Source organism: Rhamphochromis longiceps, linkage group LG22, assembly GCF_057381845.1.
Source record: "Rhamphochromis longiceps isolate RC_006_pf linkage group LG22, R_longiceps_female_GT1.1, whole genome shotgun sequence".
Classification (NCBI taxonomy): domain Eukaryota; kingdom Metazoa; phylum Chordata; class Actinopteri; order Cichliformes; family Cichlidae; genus Rhamphochromis; species Rhamphochromis longiceps.
The window spans coordinates 6799823-6823108 of NC_140577.1; the positions used below are offsets into that span (position 1 = coordinate 6799823).

Below are 23286 nucleotides of genomic sequence, written 5' to 3' on the forward strand. Positions count from 1 at the left end.
TGAGAAGACTGAGAAAAGTTCTAAGAAATGTTTCATAGCAACTGAGAAAAACTGTAAGAAAATACAAATCTCAAATGATGAAACGGAGTAAGCGGTGAAATTAAATCTTCTCTCTGCTGCTTGCCACAGCAGGTCGTCTGTCTCCATCCCACTCCGTCCTCAGTATCCTGTCACGCCAACCCTCTGCATGTCCTTCACTACATCCATGAATCTTCTCTTTGGTCTTCTTTTCTTCCTCCTGCCTGGCAGCTCCATCTCCATCCCATTATCCCTCCCTGTGCTAAATTAAATAGTAAAATATCACCATGTGGGGTAAGTGGCTGGTCAAAACAAATTATATCACACAAAAGGTCTCAGCTTTACCAACATTTTGATCCAACGCTCATCTTCTAGCCATGAGCCAAAGAATCGGGAGCATCAAAGATGACTTGCACCAAAGCCTCCGGGTTTATTCACAGGAGAGATGGCACCATCTACTGAGCAGAGACGGCTGCTGCAGATACTGTGTGTGTCCACCAGCTTTATCTGTGAGATTTCCATTCATTGTTTTATGTCCAATCACGTCCAACTAATCTGTCAGCGTAGCTGTGTGTGGGCAACACTGATTCACAGCCTTTATAGTTAAAAATAGTTTTCTTTTGCTTCATTTCTGATGATTATTGCAACATCGAGAGTAAGAGACTGTGGTCATTGTGTGGTCACTGTGGTGGGTTTGATAGTTTGTGTTATTTAAATATGCAAACCAATACTTGTAATGCACTTACATAAGAGAAATATGCAAAATGAAGTGAAGTGGGAGTCGTTGTATTATACAAGCCAAGTCGCAGTGAAGTTTAATGTTTCGGCTGCTGGCACAAAAAGCGTGTGGTATCAATTGTATGACAGAAGTGAGGCAAGCATACAACATGTGAGGCCTTTTAAATGAAGTTTTACATTTTTTGTAAATAGCAGGCCTGGAGTCATCCGGCGTCTCTGCCTGTTAGAGAGTATGAGTCAAGCCCTGAAGCAACATTAACAGACAGGGAGGAACAAAACCCTCATATTCATGATGTGTCAGTGGAAATGAAAACAGCTCAACTGTGACAGCAAATTCAGAAACAAACTAAGCCTGCTCAGTAAAAACATTTATCACACAGGGTGTGCACGAGAGTTAAACTTAGTACCTGAACTCAGAAACAGCAGATAAGAAAACAGCTTTTCACGATTTTCCTTATGGAAGTAATGAACACGATGTATTGAGATAAACAATTTGTCTATTATTATGCTGTTTGATGATTAAAGTCAGTTGACCCATCATAGCAGGCTGGAGACCAACAATGATAGGAATTAGGAACCTCAGAGTCTAGATGGTGGTAATGAAGATGAAGGGGGGATGATAGAAAAGCAGTGAGATTTACAGTAGACAGAATAGCGGCTGATTGGCTCACAGACGGTGGGCAAGAAAAAGACTGGAGTAGAGTAATGATTGAGTTTGCAAGCGTGGGAAAGTGGAAGTGATGAAGACAAGCAGCTCGAACACCCAGGAAAGCAGGCGGATGACTGATTACAGCTCTTCCTTATTGAACTTACGCATAAGCTTCATTTAGATACATGCTTGTATATGTTTATGTTAAGAATACATATTCTTGCTCAAGGTGGCATGCTGTGACTTTTACAGAAACGCAAACAGAGACGACCTCAACCCCCTCCAAAAAGAGAACATCTTATAGAGTTGAGAAATACTATTACTTATATAGATGTCATCTAAATATTTGTTATTAGGTGACAATGAAGAGTGATGGAGGAATTTTTAGAAGCACTCCTTTAATAAAAGTAGCAATGAAACCACCTTACTACACATAAATCTGCATTATGTGCAAATTGCACTTAAAGTATCAAGAGTATTCTGCAGAACATTGTTCCCCATCAGTGTTATATGGATTACTGCTGTAGGTGTTAAAGGTTGAGCTGAATTTAAATGCTTCATATACTGTTTAATAATGCATTATATTCTATAAAATCATATATTTGCCCGGGCTGCTTTGTGAAGACCACTTATCTTTAAAAACAGGTTTTAATGAGCTCAGAAAAATATACCTACACCTTGTTTAATGACAAAAGAATTACTGATGAATTAAAAAGTTTGTCCACTATCTAACACTGACTGTCAATACGTACAGGAGGATTAAAATCTTAATTAAAAATGAAGGTGCTGTGTTGACAAAACAGCTGGTTAAACTGTCTGTCAATCAAATGATTTCTCATAAATACTAACCTGAAAGTGCGGAGCCTACATCTCTGACTTTTCTAAATCACACGTTGGTCAAGGTGGTTCATATGAGGAAACTTATCTGTGAAGTTGATAAGTCACAGTCATTTACTTCTGTTCCCACACGGCCACTGATGGAAACTGATCTCAGAGCAGTGAAACCAGAGCAGTAGTTTGTCTAGCACATTGGTCCCCCATTGGTTTCACATCAAACCTGCTGGGTTCTTAGCTTGACAGGGTCCAGCTGTTGTTTACAGGACACACAGATGTCCATGAAATCAAAGGAAGCTAAAGATTCCAGTGGCCCCATAAAGCAGAGTTAAGCCTGCTTCCAGAAACAATAGCCAACTGCTGCCACAAGATGGCAGTAATTTTAAGGATGGATGCAAAATGACAGAATGTTTTATAACAACACAGTTTGAAATGAAAGCAGAAAGACTGATTTGACCTTGGAAAAAATTCTTTAATATCTATTTTTAGATTTCACCAGACAGGCAGTGCTTATTTTGAAAAAAATGTCAATAGTTCTAGTTTATCTGTTATATTTAGCCTGCAGTTTACTTTCTTTATCCATACTAAGAACTGTAAGTGTTAGCTTCAACATTAGTTAATGATTTTGGATTTTTCAGCCAGCTATGTAGCTACTTTTCTGCAAGCTGTCAGGTCTGTTTAGCTAACAGTATTATCTGTTAGCTAAACAGGTTATCTGTTTAACCTGATTTTAGCTAATGATTACAGCAAAGGTTTAATCTATAATTGTAGTTGTTACAACTGCTCACCCCAATAACTGTATAGCATAATATTTTAGCTATTAACATCTACCCTTTTGTTAGATATTGTAACTGCAAGCTATTCAGCTAATGCTGCACTAATTTATGACTTTTTTCTTGTTTGGCTAACTGTTTTGCCTATTTGATGTCAACTGCTAACCATAGTTTTACTTAAAAATGATCAACTTTCTTTGTTCAGTTCAATCAGTATGTTTAACTAACAATTTATTGTGTATACATACTGTAGGCTAACACCGTCAGCGGTCAGAGGTATAACTTCAGTTGTTTTTTGTTAATTTTATCAAACTATTTTACTTTTTTATCCATACTGTAAGCTAACAGATTCAGCTGCTTATGCATACTACAGAGACTTTCTGACTTTCTGTAATCATTAGTATTAGCTATTGATTTCAGTTGTTGGTCATCATTTTAATGATTTATTTCAACTTTTTATTTATTTATTTTTTATTTTTGGTCAATTAATCATATTTAAGTCATTTATGTATTTGCTTTAAACTGTTCTAAAAAGGACAAACAAAAACCATCAAAGGTGACGGTACAGTCAGCTTATTTTAGCTTGTGTGCAGGCAAGAAAAAATGGTGTTGTAGTCCACACCTGTTGTGGAGTGCAAATGTGGTCATTAAATTTATTTTTATTACAAAAACAAACTAAAAAAGGCACAAGGAGGCTGAATTGAGGACAAAAATATATTCAATATACTGCTAATACAGCTGTTTGCAAACATCTGCACATGAAGCGTGCTAATGCAGAGCTAGCAGAGAACCAGGAGCGAGTGTATGCTGACCCTAGGCCTGCAGCCAGATCCTGATCTTCAGCAGATAACAAAGACAGGTTTACAGCACTGTAACCTCCATTTCTACCTGTGCATGTTTCTACTCAAGAAACACATTGCATGAACACTTTGAAGTCTCTTTGAGCTGGTTTGCAACATTACTTTGTGTTGTCAGCTCTAAGTTCAAACGCTAAAAGAAAGGTCAGAGGTGTGTCATCAGCATATTCATTTGCGTCAGTGTGTGGGACGCTAGTCTGAGGTTTATACTGTTAAATATGTGACAATAAATTTTAGGACATGTCACAATGTACCAGAAAATAATGCAGTGAGCTGTGTAACAAATTACTTTCTTCAGGGAGTAATTAAGTAATGTGTGATACATTGCTTTTTCTTTTTTTTTTAAATAATAGCCCCAACACTGCTTTTAATTCAATGATAACTTTTCTGCTGAAAGACATTAATCTCCTTTTAAGTCTGCCTGAGATGATTATCCTGCAGTGCACTGAGTATTGCAGTACTCGGTATACAGAAGTAATACATCATTAACTACTATGATATTTTCTACTTATGTTCAACCAAGCCTTAAAGTCAGGTTTAGGGTTATCCAAGTTAGGCAGTTTACAAAAAGGAGGGTTAGCGTCATGTTAACCCATGAAATTCAAATGAAATGGTAGTTGATAAGCTGCAGGCTGAGGTAATATCACTCGGCGCATAGCTGAAATGTCTTTTTGTTTATTTAAAAGGTTATTGTACTGTGTGATGTGGAGTATTTCCACATATTTGGGGACAACCTTATTCATCTTAGACTGGAGAGTTATTTCAAGTTTTGCAGGCTTTTGTAGATAATTATACATGCATTATCTATAAGTGACTCCACACTCGTGTCAGATTGTATTACTCACACCACAAGTGCAGGCTGTTAAATCTACTGTACACCTATTCAACTTCAAAATGCTGGGCAGGGTTGGAGAAGAGAAGTGCTGGACTCATCTCACTGGCGAATTGTTTCTTTTTTTAAAACACACACACACTTGAATTAGAGCATTTTAGAGTGTTGGGTCAGGCACAGTGCAGGGTCCCTGGAGCTGTTTAGCAGCTAAGTGGCCATAATGCATTTAGTGTAAAGTGAATGGGATTGGGGGGGCTTAGCCACAGCTCTCCGTCTCATTCTTAGAAAGTGCTCAGAGGTGCTAATACCGTCCAGATTTATGCCGCTCATTCACAAGCAGCTCGACTTCTGCGACAAACAGCCGTTCTCAGTCTGAGAAGCTGTCCAACAATTTCTTTTTTTTTCTTACATGATTTATACCTGTCTCTTTGTCTCCCTTCCCCCTCTCTTTGCAGTCTCCTGTCCTTCTTTATTCACTCCACCTGTCTCACTTCCACCTTTCCTTCACATTTTGATTTCCAACCTCACTCTAAGCATTGCAGAGACTTAAATCTCGGGTTTCCATCTCACTCTAATGTCTCTCGACGGCGCCTTACGAAACCAGCCACCCCTCAAAGTTGCTACTCGCCCTACATTTCTTGAATACACACTTGTCTACAGTGAATGAGCAGAGGAAGAGACTGCAGTGCTTCACTATACAGGGTGTTGATGTCTGGAGATCCCACTCACTCTTAAGTGTGTGTGTGTATCTGATTTGCGAGTCACAGGTTCTTCATATGTGTACAGTTAATACATGAAAGCTAAGCCCGAGCATGCGTGTGCAACCTAACACTTAGAATAAACCTGTGTTCTGTTTGTTGTATGTGCAACAGTGCCTGTTTGCATGCTCGAAGAGGCTGTACACACACAAAAGTCGGTGCGTATATATGTGTGTGTGCTACAATCACGCACAGCTTATGTAACGCCCAGGCATGTTATAACTTCACTGCGCCTGCTGTGTGTGTAGGTGCCTGTGTTTATGTGTGTGCCCAGTTGTGTGTAGCTATGGAAGCGTGCCCGCTCGCCTGTGTGTACATGTGCGTGTGAGTGCGCCAGACAGACTGCAATGCCGCAACCAGCCAGCCAGCCAGCTCTGTATCATCACTGACCATGCTCGCCATCTGTGCCTGTAAGCTATAGAAACGGCGTGCCGCACTGCTACACAGCAACGCCATTAGTGTCTTAGGAAACTATGCCTCTGTGCTTCCATCACGTTCCGTGTTGTGCTGTATTCCTCAGGGTATATGCTCCTGCAAACATCTCCCACAGTGTATGTGTGTGTTTGTGCAGGGAGGCCCACAGTGTATATGGGTCACTCTCTCAGGAGCCATAATCCCATGTTTGGACTAACTTACTCACTGGGGTTTCACTCCTTCTGTTTGGCCAAGCTGATGGCAACAAGCATAATGACCTCACCACACCACTCGGTCATTGGCCTGCAGACCTCGGGCCTCTCAGCCAATAACAGATGGCTCTGGTGACGTATAGCCTCCAGTGGCTGTCCTGATTGGCTGAGGAGGCGGGACAAAGGGGCACTGTGCTTTTTAGAGCGCTTCTGATTTGCTTAGAGGGTGAAAGAAGAATGGAAGAAGGGAAGAGAGAGAAAGCATGAGAATTTGGGAGTTGGTGTTTTTTTCTGTGTGGCTCCTGTTGAAACTACACTCAACCTGTGGCTTACATGGATCACAGTGCAGCTGTGCAACACATGGGAACACATGCATATACATAAATAGCACACATGCAGCTAACGAAGCGTACTAAATCTGCTTTAGAAACTATGAGCTGAAGCTGGTGACCTGACATTTTGATCTTTATTAAATCTGATAATGCCATGGCAGTGATTTTTTTCTTCACTGTCCACTAAAAGAAAGTCTAACCTTTAGTTTGACAAGCCACAGCCCATTTTTCTGCATTAATGTTTATAGCCAAATGTAAACGATAAATAAATAAATAAATAAAGGCAGGAGGAGAGAAAGGTTTCAGTCCCGTCCTGCGTGCCTGTATAGAGTCGCAGACATACCCACATAGCAGCTCTATTGGACGCAGCAGCCTTGCTCTCCGAACAGCTGTTCTGTGTTTTCCCACACTGTGATTGGCCACGATGCGCCGTCAATCAAATTTACTTTGACGTGCGGCCTCGCCCCTACTCGCCTTACGCGGCATCCTATTGGCTACTGTACGCGTTCGTGTTCCGCGATTGGTCGGACGGGCTGGTTGTCAAGGCTTTGGGGCTTCATTCACCATTTTGCGACTGTAGTGTAGAATGTACAGGGCAGTAGTTTTTCCTCCTTTTAAGTTGCTTTGCCGGAGAAACATGAACGGCCGCTAACTGGCAGCTGCGGACGACTGGACACCCTGCCCTATTTTACCCAGCAAACTCATCAGAGAAACACACCGGGGTACTATACATGAGCTCTGGTGAGTACAGGCTGCCTACAAATCTTCTCCTGCAGCACTGCAGTGGGGCTTGTTGTGCGTTTGCTAACGTTGTTCATGTTTACCACAAACAGTATTAGCAGAGGAGCTGATCAGCACAGTTTGCGATATCTGGGTGGCCTGCGAAGAGACCGGAATGGGTGTCTTCTGCGAGAAAAAAAACAGGGAGCGGTGCGGCTTAGGCATAGTGAGCCTGAAACTTTTCCACGAGAAAATAGAACGCCATAACAGCCGTTGGACTTTCCAGAAACAGCGCTTATTTACGAAAAACCTCGAAAACTCCTCGCTTGTCATGCTTTCTTCCTGTTTTTTATTAAATCAGCGTGGCCATTTGGATTGATATGTGGTTTTAAAGCGCTTGTAGAGGCCTTTTTTTTCTCCCCTTGGGCTAGTTTGTGGCAACACACTGACACTAACCCCCCTCAAACCACCCCATGTAACACGGCTGCAATTATGCTAATAACGACGAGGGTGAATACTAAATTATCCTGGCAGCTTCAGCTATATTTTCACATGGTTGTCACTTTCGGATGGGCCAAACAAGCGACTTTGTGTAGCTGTTTGTCGATTTAAGGTCGTGTAAGCTGGCAGATATGGGCCATATATGGTGGCATTAAGGGTCAGTATGCCCGTTAAACCGGTTATTTCCCGGTTACGGTGAGTAGAGGATTTCCAAGAGGCCTTGTGTGTTTAGTTGAGGCCTGGTCGGTGCACGCCACGGCCTGCAGTGTTTGGAGTAAAACTGGTAGTAATCGCGGTACTACGAGGGCTTGACACGGCACTATCCAGCTAAAGCAGAGGTGACATCACCGCTTGTTGTTTGCATTTTGTGCTCTGGGGCCTTGTCTTGGTAAAGTTAACAGCTGTTATCTGCTCGGGTTTATGATTATGCATATATTGACCTGCCCTATCGTCATTACAGCTCTGTAGTAAGCCTGTTATGAACTTGAAAAAAACTTTTAGATATCTGTCCACTAAATGTGGATTAGAAACGCACTTAGAAGAGACTGAAAGTTCACTCTGTCTATATTGTCATAGATATTACATTTTTGTATGCACACTTACTAGGAGTGTACTTGAGGTGCCACAATAACCTCAGTATTTAAGAAAATGAACATGTCAGTAATGCATGCATTGTAATATGGTAAATAATAGGTGAATTATTCTATTTTATATTATTTTTAGTATTACAGACTCTCATGCCCATCTCCATTCATAGGTATTTTGGTTTTCATTAATTTGCGAGAAAAGTCAATGTATAGTAAACAAAATTATAGATGCATTTGTCTGATAGCATTGCTTCTTATTTTAGTATTGGCCTACCCTGCCCAAATAACTTTGTAGACGTGCTGTGCAATGTAAGAACACTATCGGATATCATTTATTACAATGCGGGTTAATTAAATCTGGTTACGAGAGCCAAAATATCTGTAAGAGTTCACCTCTTGACACTATAATCTCTCGCAGCTTCTAATAGTAAACACTAAGTGTGACCATAAACATCCTGTAGGGCATACAGTTTTGTATGTATGGGGAATATATGTCCTAGAAGGGTCACAAAAACCATGATTTTGAAAATTAAATATCAATAATGTGTAGTTCTTTTTTAACCAGTATAATCCAAAGCTGCAGGTGTCTTCTATCATATTATGCTTATACATATGACCTGCCCTGTTGTTATTGTAGTTTTGTAGTGATCCTGATATGAACTTTAATCATAGGCTCTGCATATAAGAAAACTAAAGGATATTACACATTGAAGACATCATAAGGGACCGGTGTCTCTAAAAGGTCACAGCTTGACATTAGAGATCCTTGCCACATATTGTAGTGAGGTTTATGGCAGTGTTGGCATAAATGTTATTGAGGACATAACGTTTTGTGTGCACAAGGAATATATGTACTAGACAAGTCATGATAACCATGATTGTATTGTAAACACCTGCATTTTCAAACTCTCTCATAACCTCCATGCACTTCTAGTTTCATTAAAATATATTTTAACTACTTGCAGGATATCTATTTCAGTGTATAAAATGCCTAGAAAAAAAAATGAAAAATGGTTCAGTGTAACACAGATTAATTTCCTTTCCTATACTTGGACCCATGGTGCTTTTACATGCACTGGTATGCATACACCCCTCCTCAAGACTCTTTCCAAGCTAGGACAACCTTGTTTGGGGTAATTTCTGATAAGACTGGGAATGTTTTATATCGATTAAAGTAAAGTAAAAATCACCCTATGATTCAGTTCATGCGTGATTTCATAATGATTTTGGCACAGTTATGGTAGAAAAGTGGCTTACACTTGAACAGACGCCTATTCAGACTAAATGATCCGTCAGTCATGTTTTTCTCTTTCTCTCGTATGACTTATATCAGCTCCATGGGGCCTACAGTGGGTATTCACAACAGCTCAAATGCTATTCTGCAAGTAAATTACGACTGAACTTGTTACCCCGCTCTTTATGTGCGTCTGATGATTACATGAATGTGAAACATTAAAGCCACAGACCTACTTTACCTCCCATATGGACTCCCTTGCACCATATTTCACTGAGGTTACTGTGTGTTGTGTCAGTTTGCCTTTAAGCTCTTATCGTATGGCCCATGACTCTGATACCAGCTGTTGTACACAGTGCACTACTGAGTAAACACATGTAGCATACCTCTATCGTGACCAAGTAAGGCCAGCTGCCAAATTATTTTATGGTGTCTGCTGTACAGTTGTCTGTCCTAAATAGGGATTTACATAGAGGCCAGTGATGGCTATGAGCTCTCAACCTCTCCGTGTGCACTATCAGCTATCAGCACATAGATGTTTGCTTTGTGTGATGTGTGTGTATATGTGCGTGTGGCCTTGAGACAGGCGGCACTCATCTCTGAAAATGGATTTCTCTCCAGCCGATATGATGTGTCAGATATTAAAAGGACCTGAATGAATGCAAGCCTTCACAGACAAACAGGAAGGCAGCAAAAGGGAACAGAGACGAGCAGACAGAGAGACCGAGACTAGTGGGAGGACGAATGTAGAAACAGGGACAGGCAGGCAGACATGTAAGTTAACAGCCAAACTGTCACTGACAAGTAGACATGCCTAGTGGTTGGTTGATAGACATCATAACAGAACATTTTGACAGTGACCATCACAGCTGGAGTGAGGAATTACATGACAGAGTATATAAGGGCTGTGTTGACACTCCCTCTTATATACATGTTTCTGTATCTATGAAGACTTCACTTCCCAAAGAGATAAGCTAGAGACCACAGCAGCTACAGCCTGAGGCTAGTCCAGCGCACACCAGCCACACAGCAAACAAACCAGCTAAGTGATCACAGCTAAATCAATCTGTTTTACTTTCTAAACGTGAGTCTGAGCTGTGGATGAGGCTGGTGCAGAATAAGAGATAATCTGAATGACTCTGGCACGGCTAAGAGCGCTGCTGAATGACTCTGGTGTGGAATAGCAATTATTGTGAACAACTCTGTGTTTCTGGATGACTGCGGCACAAAAACGAGTATAGAGACTAAGTGGAAGGAGAGGAAGGAAAACGGGGGAGATGAGAGGTAAAAAAAAAACAAACAAACAAAAATCGATATTGTGGAAAGAGCGAATGCAGGCAAGGAGGATAAGAAAGAAAGCATAGCAAAGAGAGAGGGAGGAATAAAGTAACGGGAAGTTAGGTAATGGTCTTCCACAGGAAATGGAGTTAGTTGTAGGGGCGGATTGCTCTGCTTTGAAATACATAGATAAAGGTCGCCACTGAGAAAGAGAGAGAGAGCGAGAGAGAGAGAGAGAGAGAGAGAGAGAAAGGGAGGGTTTCAGTATGTGAGCAAAGAAGGAATTCCCCCGCCTCTACTGCCCGGGCCAAGAAGTAGTGTGTGCGTGAGTGTGTGAGAGAGGATTGCATGCAGAAAGGCTTGTCTGGGCAAATTGCAGAATGCTCCTCACTATTTCCATGCTGCGCTGTAAGCCTACATTGTGTTTATCCTACAATATGGCCTCCTGTTTTCAATATGTACCTGGTATGGCTGTAGGTCTTGTGTAATGTGAGTAGAAACTGTTATGTAATGAATTAATGTGTAATGAATTTGTAGATGAGTCATGTTCATTACTACTCTAATACGATGGTGCATCATTTAGCGGGGAATACATTTCTTTGAATTATAATTTAACTGTTTGTTACAATTTTTTTTTTTAATATCGTTGCTGTGTTTTTGTTTTTGACTATTTGCCGTTTTTAGAATGTTTTCAGAAATTACTTTGAGTTGTGTTTCTGTCTGAGTGTCTTTGCTGCACAGGAAACCCACACTCACCTGTTCTTCTCCTCTTTTCAGAGTCTCTGGAATAAGGTGGGCAAGTGCCGAAGTCGCGCAACGAACACGAGACAGGATGAGAGTGAGAGGGCCTGGCAGAGAAAGAAAATAGAGTGAAAGGAAAGGAGGAGGAAATAACGCTGCAGCGCAAGAGAGGAACGTCAAGGAGAATCTCTGGGATAAATAAATAAAAGAGTTGTTTTGAGAAAAAGGAACTAGATGAAAAGATGAAGCCAATAAAAAAGCGCTCCCCTCCCTCCACCCGGGCTAAAGGAGGAAAGCGGCGAGGAGCGGGGGATACCTTGGAAGGAGGAGAGAAGAGAGACTCAGATGAGAACAGAGACAGAAGCAGATCTCCGCAAAACCGAACTCCCTCCTCCTCGTTATCTTCTAACTCACATTCAGAGTCTCCACAGGCGGACGCATCCAGAGCGCGGGACTCTTCAGATGGGGAGGGGAGGTCTGCTGCCAGCAGCGGTGGTGGCAGCAGCCACTGTGACAGCAGCGGCAGCAGTTGTAGTAACAGTAGCACACCAAGCGCCAACAACAGTCCAAACCCCGCCTCCAGCCGGAAAACAGCCACCTTCAAGGCCCGCGTCCCCAAAAAGAAGTACACCTCCGAACACTGCTCATCTAATACTGCTGGTAACTATAGCAACCCTGCATCCAGCACGCCCCCTCCTTTTTCTCTGAGCCAGGAGTCAGCGGGTCCAGGAATCGACATCAGCGTCTCGCATTCTGACGGAAACAGTCAGAGTAGGAGCTTGATGGATGACTTCCACAGTCGTACCACCAGCAGGGAGGGGTCTCAGGACTCCCCGGGACCGCCAACCCTGTCGCTTGGAGGGGAAAAACCCAGAGGAGGTGAAGGAGTGACAGATGCAGAGCAGGTGTCCCCAAGCCCGCTGCCCCGCTGCTCCTCAACAGACACAGCCAGCGAGCACTCGGCTGACCTGGAGGTAGTTGGTGACACACCCCCTCAGATGTCGACACACAGAACGTCTAGTCTCCCTGACGCACTGTCCGATGCTCTGGCCAAAGGCCTGAAGAATCAGCGGATCCTCGCCCGCCAGCTCAGGAGAAGAAGTGATGAGGAGGGAGGAAGTGACAGGAGGCACGACTTGGTATTCCGGGCTGGCGTGGTCCGTAACGTCAGTGGTGAATATGGAAGCCTGGAGGTTCAGCTGAACGGGGAGAAGACGTTATGCCGCTATCCTTACCGACATGAGAGCCCCCCAGGGGTGGTGGACATTATCCTAGATGCCCCACCTCCTGGTGTGCATCCAGTACCTATAGGCACCCGTGTCTGTGTACCATTTGGGAACGACGAGGGCAACGAGAGCCAATGGCAATGGTACCGAGAAGGTGTGGTGACACAGGTAGACCCACACCCTGCGGTGGCTAACCGCTACCGTGTCCTGCTGTCTGAAGAAAGGCCTCACTCTCTAGATGATGAAGAAAACAACAGGGGTGCTACCCAGGCAGTATGGGTCTCCAGACAAACACTCCGGCTTCTGGTGCCACCCTGGGACTTGGATTTGCCTTCTGCTGGTGGACATGAAGTAGAAGAGGGGGTAAGAGACAAGGAGAGAGATCGGGAGGAAAGGGAAGAGATGGATGTGGAGGTGAGACGTTTGAGTCGACAAATGACCCCGAGCATGGGATCAATGTTAGGGAGAGGAATGCCCTACCCAGGAATGGTTCCCGTTTCCTCCACATCGGGCCACAGCATCACCTCGCCCGTTACTCCGACTTCAGTCCTCAGCCTGGCTCCTGGGCGAGAGAGGGAAATCGAGAAGGACTTGGAGTGGGAGTCACAGAGAAACCATGGAAGAGAGAGGGAAAGAGAGCGAGAAAGGGAAAACAGTGTCAAGCAGCAGCAGCAGCATCACCCATATATGCCCCTCACCCCTGAAGAAGACATGGAAGTGTCCGGCATCAACATGGTCCAAGTGGGGCAGATTATATCTGGGGGCAAGCCTATGGCAGTTCCCCAACATCGTCACATTGTTTCTAAGACCCCGTCTGGCTACCTCAACCCCCATCCCCACTTGTCTGTGGTGCGAGGCATCGGGATTCCCCCTGCTCACATGACCTTGAATCCCCACCCCTCTCCTTCACCTGTCCTGTTAGGCCTTGACCCAGCAGCTGCAGCAGCCGCAGCAGCTGGAGCTGTCATTACCACCCCTCAGCTCCATCCTCTCCCTCCCATCACCTCTTCCACTACATCCTCCTCCAGAGTGGATAAGACATCAGGGGGAGGTTCTGCCAGCAGTGGAGCAGGTGGTGGATCCGGATCAGGTTCGACATCCTCCTCCTCGTCACGTTCCCGGACTCCGCTGACAGCTGCCCAGCAAAAATACAAGAAGGGAGACGTGGTGTGCACGCCGACAGGTATCCGAAAGAAGTTCAACGGGAAGCAGTGGAGGAGACTGTGCTCTCGGGAGGGCTGCTCCAAAGAGTCCCAGCGGCGAGGGTACTGCTCCAGACACCTCTCCATGAGGACCAAGGAGATGGAAGCCAGTGGAGGGGGCCGGGATCGGGGCGGCGCCAGCAGCACAGGGACCCTAACACCATCTGACCTCCGACTCAGCGGTGGGAGAGCCAGTTCAGAGTTTGACTGGGATGAGACATCACGGGAGAGCAGTGAGGCCAGCAGCCGTGGAGGAGACTCTCGCCCCCGCCTCGTCCTTCCCTCGCTGCTCCCCCAGGACCTTTCTCGCTTCGACTTCGATGAATGTGAGGCGGCAACTATGCTCGTCTCTCTCGGGGGCTCTCGTTCTGGCACGCCTTCATTCTCCCCCATCTCCAACCAGTCACCCTTCTCACCCACGCCATCCCCATCACCCTCTCCGCTCTTCGGTTTCCGCCCTGCCAATTTCAGCCCCATCAATGCTACTGCCTCACTTACCCCACGCCGCCCCCGACAGCTAAGCGGCACTAAGATGGGTACGCCAGGCGCAGAGAGAGAGCGCCATCTGTCAGGGATTGTGCCCACTTTTCAGACCAACCTGACTTTTACAGTCCCGATGAGCCCCAGCAAGAGGAAGTTCGACTCCCACCCACCCCCACCGCTACCTGCTGTCCAGGACTACCAGACCAAACCTGAACAACAGCAGCTGGTGGGTGTTGGGGTGGTGGGAGACCCACCCATGGGCCATAGCCCTGCTGCCTTCAGAGTGCTCTCCCCCCAGAGTCAGCCCACAACACCTTCCTCACTTTCCTTCTCTCGTCCTCGTAGCGCCACCAGCAGGCCACCATCCTCTGCCGCCTCCACGCCTCCACCCATGTTAGTCTCTCCAACTCCTCCTTCACCACTTCCCCAGGAGCCGTCCCCACGCCGCATCGTGCCCCTCCGGGACTCCCCAGTCATTGTACGCAACCCAGATGTCCCCTTGGCCAAATTCTCAGATGGCCCGTCGGGAAAGAGAGAGAGAAGCAGGTCGAGGGAGCACAGCCAGCACACAGCTCCCCCAGGCCTGCAGGCCCCCGTCCCCATCAACGGGGCAGCCACCAACGGGGCAGTTCTCCTCCGCAATTCCACATCCACGCTCGTCCTGGTCACATCCAGCTCGGTAAGGACGTCATTCTTTTTTTGTAATATATGACTATGTACTGCATAGGGTCATAGGTTTGTATTTTATATCTCTAATATTTTAATTATGTCTTTATTAGCTCATATTATAGAACATTTATAGGTGTTAGGGCAACAGAAATAAAGTGAGAAAGCTTTCTTAAATAACATACAACTGGTGTGACCACCATTTTCCTTCCAAAGAGTGATTGTCAAGCTAAAAAGAGCTCACATCCCAAACCCCACAGTTTTTATCAGTTTACAATGAAAAGGATCCGAGCTGTATTTTAGTAAAATAAATATAAGAAACCTTTGTTTGAGTGTTTTACTTATAATGATTCATTCAGCTTGTTTTCACTCCATATTTCTTACACCAGTTTGGCCCCAGTGGGGCTTAGTCTAGTCCTTCCTTCTCTTGAATTAATAAAATGTTACTTGCCTTGTGGTTTTCAAATTGCTGAAAACAAAAGATCAAACAAAATACATTTAAAAGTGAGCAACAATACCTCTTTCCATGACAGTTACTCAAGAAAATCCTGAAACCTTGAACACTTTAATGTAGCGACTTGTCATTTACTTTCTGCCAAATTTTGAACCACATCACTGTGTAGAAGGAAGCAAACATCCAACCGTAAGCATTAATGGTGACCACTCTGCTAAGCTGCCATGTTTGCCATCTGAGCACTTCTTCTGACTGGCCGGTGTGCTTCAGTTGGAAGAAAACATCAATGTTTGTGATTTTTTTTTTGAGTAACTGCGTCACAGGGCTGTAGACTTAATTGAATTTTAATTTAGAGTAAAATTTTGGTTTCTCGCAGTAATAAAAACAAGACAATCGAGACAAAACACTTATTGTCCCACAATCTATTTTGCTGCAATGTTCTCCAGCCCATCGTTTTCCTTTACTTTTTCCTGTCCGTGACAGTCCAGAGTCACTCTCCAATAGACTGCAGGAGGTTTAGTTCATATGTATTTATTATTTATTTAGTTTTTAGTTAGTTTTTTGGTAAGTGAGGATCCCTAATGGCTTATGATTTCCAGAAAGAGATTTTCACATGTATTTTTGCCATTTTGCCTCTGTCAGTGAGAGGGTGGCTGTGGCTACAATGTAGCTGCCATCACCAGTGTGTGAATGTGTGTGTGAATGGGTGGATGACTGGTTGTGTAAAGCGCTTTGGGGTCCTTAGGGACTAGTAAAAAGCGCTATAAAAATACAGGCCATTTACCATTTACTTTGTTACCACAAACGTTTAATGTCATTATATTGAATAAAAGGCGTGTGACTTCTTGACAACTCATACCAAAGCGATCTAGATGGACAAGTGAAACTATAGGCCAAAGACAAAATAAGTAATTTCGAGGTGAACTGTCTCTTTAAAACAGCAACAATTTATGCAGGTCGATGTTTGTTTTAAAGATATGACTGGTAGACTGGTTTGCGTGCATTCCCAGACTGACTTCATGACGTTGACGTCAAGTCTCTGTTGGGGCCTGCTTGTTCCAAAGGTTGTTCTAACTAAAGAATAAATTTGGGACCAATCAGGTGCCTCTGATGATATTCGTGATGAATACGAATCTCACCCTCTAAAATAGCCTACAATTGTGCATGGGACTGCACATCATTATCACCTAAACCTTGTACATTTTGTATTTTGAGCTGTGACACCCAGAGTTGGGGTAAGGAATCCATTAAAATGAGATTAAACAGTTTTGAAACCATTTCGCACCTGGAAATGGCATTACCAGCTGCAGGATGTTTTGAATAATCCGAGTTTCCTTAAAATACTATAAATATTTTTTTTGATGTCTCTTCCCCAGTCCTTGACTCCAGCCACAGGGGGCCACGCTTCCCTCTCCAGCCCCTCCACTCCTGGGTCCATGTCTTCTTCATCAAGCTCTGTGTTCTCCTCGTCTGGTTCCGGAGGCAGGGAGAGGGAGAGGAAACCCGAAGGGCATCAAGACGCCAGTGGTGGGGCGCTGCCACAGCCGGTAGCCTGTCATCCCACACCAACAGCCCTGCTGCCCCTCATACTACCAGCAGAGTCGCCTCACCCTGCTCCACGCAAGCAAATCATCATGGGACGCCCAGGGACCGGTAAGAAACGAGGGGGAGGGGGAATGGGAGATCATTTCTTTGTGGTCTGAACCTCTGTTCTGTCAGATTTAGAGTCAGCTGAGCCACACAGCCTAAAGTGTGAAGAGATGTGCAGCTTGTGTCTTATGCACTCTGGCCCAGTACCTCTCACTTTCAGTATCTCTCTAGGATTACAGCTGTGTCATCAATGCTTTGGCTATGACTCATGTACACTTTACTATTGTTCCCTTGCTTTCAGATGGCTTTTTGTTTGTTTGTTTTTTTCTCTTTGTTTCTGTTTTCAGAAAGTTTATAAGAATTTTTCCACTGCTTTGGGCTTCGCAGAGGACTGGTATCTTCTTAGAAATGCTAGAATTTCACTTTTAAAATGCAGGCTACAACACGGAAAAGCAATTCCATTAATGTGAAATATACTCTTAGCAAAGAAGTGGAAGAGTCACAGATGAATAAAATACAGATGAAGTGGTTGTTTGTGTTTATTCAGAAGCATTTTCGACCCAAACTTTAGTTCATTTTGGGTCACACATGCAGTTTTTGTTGTAGACTAAGGATATCGTACAGTACAGGGCTTTAAATTTGAATTTTAAAAAAGAATGCCTCCTTTAATTACTTCCCACAGGGGGAATTTATACACTTTGGGGACAGGATACTACATTGTTCTGTTCTTACCTCAGTCTGTGTTGTCGTTCTTCACAGAGTAAATCATTGCCATTCATCATTTCTACTGTCCGTGTGTTTTATGGCTTTCTTTTCCTCTTGCCTCCATGGCTGCGCTGGTAGTTTTCTGGCTTAGCTCGCTCTTAATGGCCATGCATTCATTACTGGTTCTGCTCAACATTATTATATCTCTGCAACTGTGTGTTAGAATGTCCCACTTTATATGTGCAGGAATTGTTTAAATCATATGCAACACCCACAATCCCACCCTGACATTCCAGCGGTGATATATTTATTTTCCTTTTGGTTATCAATGTTGTCTTAAATTGTACCATCGGGAGAGCCTTTAAAATACCAGCTGTGCTGTAGTTGTGTGAAGATGCCGTTTTGCATGAGGGAGAAAGGAAAGAGAGATTGAGTGCTTGTCCATAATTGGTAAACATAATGAGGTCTGTAAGCTGATACTTATAAGAAAGAAGAATAGCTTAGAAAACTGCTTTCTAATGAGGCTTCTATATCAAGCAGGGTTCAGAAGTAGTGAACTCCATGGTTCTCTAAAGGTTGTAGGCCTGTTATAAATCACTCTTACTAAAGTCTAATAAGACGTGGATAACTCCGGTTCTCAATTGAGACAGATTGTGTCACTAATTATATTCCATTTAAGAGTCAACAGTACCTCACAGATTATCCATTATAGGGCAGATTTGCTAATGACAGAGAAAGTGCAAAACCCCCAATGACTGTTGGGATTTACAAAAGAGGTGCAGTGAAAAGTTAGCAATATTTGGAGGGGTAATTTTATACTCAATGAGGTGTTCAGTGCTCGAAATGGTTGCAGTAGTTGCCACTATGAGTGTTTTTGAAATTTCAGGAGAATCAGGGATATTTTCCATCCTTGTCCTTCCTCACATGGAGTGAATAGTCTGTTTCAAACACATTTGCATTACTGGAACTACGCCTTGTGGTTTAGGTGAAGGAGCTGCCTGCAGAGAGCACGCAGGAGGGAGTGCACATGACACCCACTCTTTAGTAATGAATGCACTGGACAATTATCTGCTCTATTCTCACATCAGCACAATCTGACATCGCACAGATGTTGTATTGGGGAGCTGGCAGGTTGAAGACTGGCAAATGCCCGATCTGCATGTGTCAGACTTTTGCATTCTCACGTGGATTTCTGTTGGGTGATGTGAAGAATTCAGGGCTGCACTGCATGTGTGAAAACAGCTAATTTATTTGGAATAAGTGCGTAATCGCTGATCAAGTCTGAGTGTGTGCCTTGGCTATCCACTGGCAGTAAATTTAGTCTTTAAAGTAAGGGCGCAGTTGAAAGTACCAAGTAGAAGGCTTCACTTGAGTTGTTAGCAGATTACTCGAACCTTCATCAAGCGTGCTCTTGGTGGATTATGCTGGTGATTACTGAAATGAATCAGCTCTTCCTGTGTTCATAAATCGCCCGCCTCAACTTTCCCCTTCCTCTGGACCTTATTTGTGATTTTAGCTGCACACTAATGTGCACTCTGTAAGCTGGATTTATAGTACTATGTTAAATCTGTGGTTTAAAATCTATGCTACAGCCTACAGTGTAGCTTGATCTCCACAGAAATGTAACTACAGGTTACAGCGACATGGATCTCACAAACTGTGACAGGTCTGTTCAGTAATAATATGCAGCGCGAATGCATTTTATTTTCTTAGGGTTTTAGTTTTAGCTATCTTGCTCAGTAGGCTGTAGATGTTAGTTTTTTGCCAGTGTAGACATATACACAGAATATGTGTAGACTCTGTTTGTTCTGAATCCTTTTCTCCTTCCTGTGATTCAGTAATAGTAACTGTTGTTAAAGATTTATTAGCTCCAAGCCCATCATGAACGGCTCGCTTTCACTCCTGATGGCAGAGCAATGCAGACACACCAGGGTGCACCAAATATAAATGCAAACAGTACTGCACTACTACTACAAATTAGTATTGCAATATTCTAACTGTTGTTATCCATGTGCACTAAAGATGGGGACGTAACAATTCTGAAGCTAAGACCAAAACCTCAGTAAAATATTTTGCATTATCCATTGTTCCCTGACCCAAAGCAGAGCTGGTTGCCTGACGAAAGCTGTAATGTTCATGCAGTGAGGGAAATATAAACACATCAGAATGACTGAGTTTATTCTTTGTTTAAGAGCTAATTATGATCAAGTGATGTAGACTGTGGTAAAAAATGATTCTCTATTTTTTGTTGTTGCTTGTGTAATAACCAGAGTTGCTTACAGTTTTGTATATTTTTATTAGTTACATTGTTTAAAAATGTTTTGTTTCTATTTAGTTTTATTTAATTTTTGCTAGTTTCAGTTTTGGTGATTATTATAATTAGGGGCAGATTTAAAGAGTCCAGAATAGCTGGGTGATAGGTTACAGTCATGCAGTGATCCCGGTCTGAGAGGACTCTAGTTGTGTTGGCAAATGTAACCGTGCTGACAAAGACTAAAACGATAAAACTGGGGAAAATTTGCCGAGAATTTTATTTTATTTTCAGTAGTTTTGTTTTCTTTCTTTTCTTTCTTTTTTTTTCAAAATCTAATTCCTATCTTTATTTCAGTTAAGTAAAAGGGGTTTTTTTTCACAGCAACTTTTAGATTACTGTGTTTAGTTCACTATTATAACCTTGGTTTGAACTAAGTTGTAGTTTTTGCAACACACCTACTAGGCAGCTAGGAAGAAACCAGAGCACCAGCACTGATCCAACAGAAATTGTTTATAACACATGAGACAGAAAGTAAAATTAATATCATTTTCTAATTTCACTCGACTGTGACTCTTCTACCAGAAGCTGAGACCAGTTTAAATGAATCTTCTCACCCAGTCAGGTGGTGGGATGTAAGAAAATTGGCTAGCGAGAAATGTAGGTGCTTGGGTTCATCATCTACTTTGTGCTTGTTTCCATGCCAACTTTGTGATATTACAGCCTGGGCAAGCTCAGAAATGTTACTTTGAATATATGAATGACGAAGATTGTTTCCATTTAAAATGCCTGATTTCTCATTTTGTGTCATTTTGATGCAGCACTTTGTAAATCTGAAAACTGAAAGTGGAGGATATTGGCAATTTATAGGTTGGTTGGTTTCACGGTTGATAGTGAGATGATGTAGAAGCAGAATATTTTGCACAGGCAGTCACGTAGACGAGGATAAACATAGACATAGCTGCAGATTAGTTTAAGGCAGGGGTTCTTTAAGTTTTAACGACTGAATGAAGGGAGCCATGATACGAATGAAGGCTACAGAGGATAAATGCACACATCAGACAAAATAACGCTAAAAGCTGACATTTATTTATTAAACATGAAGATAACAGAAAGCTTCATGAGAACCTGTTGACAGAGAGAGTAAGAGATTGCCTGTATACCACATGAACATGTTATTTTTAATCATTAGTTTTATTGGGATTAGTATTAATATGCTTAAATGATTGGAGAAGTTCAACACATCAACATAGCGTCTCTCAGAGGTGGGACCAAGTCATTGTTTTGCAAGTCTCAAGTAAGTCTCAAGTCTTTATCCTCAAGTCTCAAGTCAAGTCTCAAGTAATGTCAGGCAAGTCAGAGTCGAGTCTCAAGTCACTGGTGTAAAAGTCCGAGTCAAGTCACAAGTCTGAAACTTTGAATTTCAAGTCCTTTCGAGTCTTTAAAAAAAAAAAAAAAACGAAAAAATAATGTTGCAGTTATATGCTAAATGTAAATATTAGACCATGTAATTTTAAAATCTGTGTTTTTCTCAACACATGACAAAATAGTGAACTTAGAAAATATACACAAATTGTGAAATTGCACCTCTTTAAAATGCAGCTCAATTAAACCTAGCTCCAAGAATAATTTTCACCGACAGTTCTGAGATAAGCTGCATGTTATTCTTGGATGCGGTTATAGGACCGGCTTTAAAATCGCATGACAAAAATATCATACATATTAAAAATAACTGCATCACCAACGTAGCCTGGACAACATTTGCTAGTTAGATGAAGTCAGCTATCTCATCGTAGCATATTTATATGCATATTTATAATCATACGGTTCTTGGAGTGAGTGCATACACTCATGAAGTTTAGTAACTTCAGGTCACTGCAACAAGCCCAGGTACAGTTTACCGACGGATGGGTGCAGGACCTTGAAATGCACCGTGTAGAACGAAAGACCATCGTACGTATCATAAGTTTACCAGTCTCACAAACTGTCGTCATAAATACACATTCCTTAACCGTTTATTAATAGGACCTTTGAGCTCAACGGTAATCAATTAGTAGTGGAAATAATTTCTGGTACGCGTTACAGAAATGTAGCAGTGACAATAATACTGTATGCTGTAATCGTACTGGGCAATTGGTGATACAAAACAACTGTTTTATCCTGTGAATAAAAGTATATGTTTTTGTCAGTGTACCATAATAACAGAGGCGAAACGCAATATTGTGTCAGGACAATTCACTATTTATGCACAATAAACACAATAAATAAAGGAGCATAGCGCGACAATTTCTGTTCAGCGTCAGACTTGCTTGTAACCTATATCACTAATTATGTTATGAAAATGACGTATTAACTACAACAGCAGACTGACCTTCGTGTAAATGCTTGGAGCAGACTAACCTGTGAGCTGGAGTGTTCTGGGACGTTATATTTGATCTTTGAATGGCTGCGATCCAGGCCATCCGTCGCCTCTTTGTTACTTCGGAAACATGGCTTGAACAATTTCTCTTCAACGACGTAATCCGATAACAACCGATCTCTTTACCCGTCGGCTTCCCGTGGCTGTCATGCGACCGGCTATTGCAGTTAATAATACAACAGCTTCTTGCCATTTTTGTGTTTCTTTTTATCGCTGTATAACTGATTTTAATTGAAAGCCTGCGTGCGCTAGTACCGCTTGCCACGAGTTCCCAGAATCCTTTGCGGTTCTACCCGTGAATGACGTCACATTTTCAATCTCTATATAATATGCATGTTAAATTTTATATTTGGGGTAAAATATCAAGTCTTTTCAAGTAAACCGGTTCAAGTCCAATTCAAGTCCCAAGTCATTGGTGTAAAAGTCCAAGTCAAGTCACAAGTCTTAGAACATTTTTTCAAGTCAAGTCTAAAGTCATAAAATTAATGACTCGAGTCTGACTCGAGTCCAAGTCATGTGACTCGAGTCCACACCTCTGGCGTCTCTTACCTGTGGCCATTTCCTCCTGGCCAGAGTTTTCTTAAAGCCCGTCTCCATCTCTGTCTCTGACATGTCAAGGGTGGATTGCATGCGATCTTAGCTTGGACTTGTTGATGGTGGAGAAGGTTTTGTTTTATTTATATGTCAAACAGAGAGGCCACTCTCTTTGTATGCTTGTTTAAGTGCAGAGTGTCGACACTCGGAGTCCGTCAGTGCTACGTAGAGCTTTGTTCAAGGGGCAGTGTCAAAAATATGTGCATTAGCTGGTAATG

At 42.8% G+C, this 23286-nt stretch overlaps 1 protein-coding gene across 5 annotated transcripts in view; it reads left to right on the plus strand.

Annotated features, from left to right (window-relative positions):
- The first annotated feature begins 6984 nt into the window (after positions 1-6984).
- Positions 6985-23286, plus strand: part of cica (capicua transcriptional repressor a) — a 53014-nt gene continuing 36712 nt past the window's right edge. For 4 of the 5 annotated variants that reach the window (XM_085397068.1, XM_085397071.1, XM_085397073.1 and 1 more), the window contains exons 1-3: positions 6985-7158; positions 11515-15068; positions 16886-17162. In XM_085397068.1, the coding sequence (XP_085253194.1) occupies positions 11721-15068; positions 16886-17162 (3625 nt within the window). In that variant the 5' untranslated portion in view covers positions 6985-7158; positions 11515-11720. Of the gene's footprint in view, positions 7159-11085; positions 11227-11514; positions 15069-16885; positions 17163-23286 lie in introns of those variants that run through there. The other variant, XM_085397069.1, reaches the window with a different exon arrangement.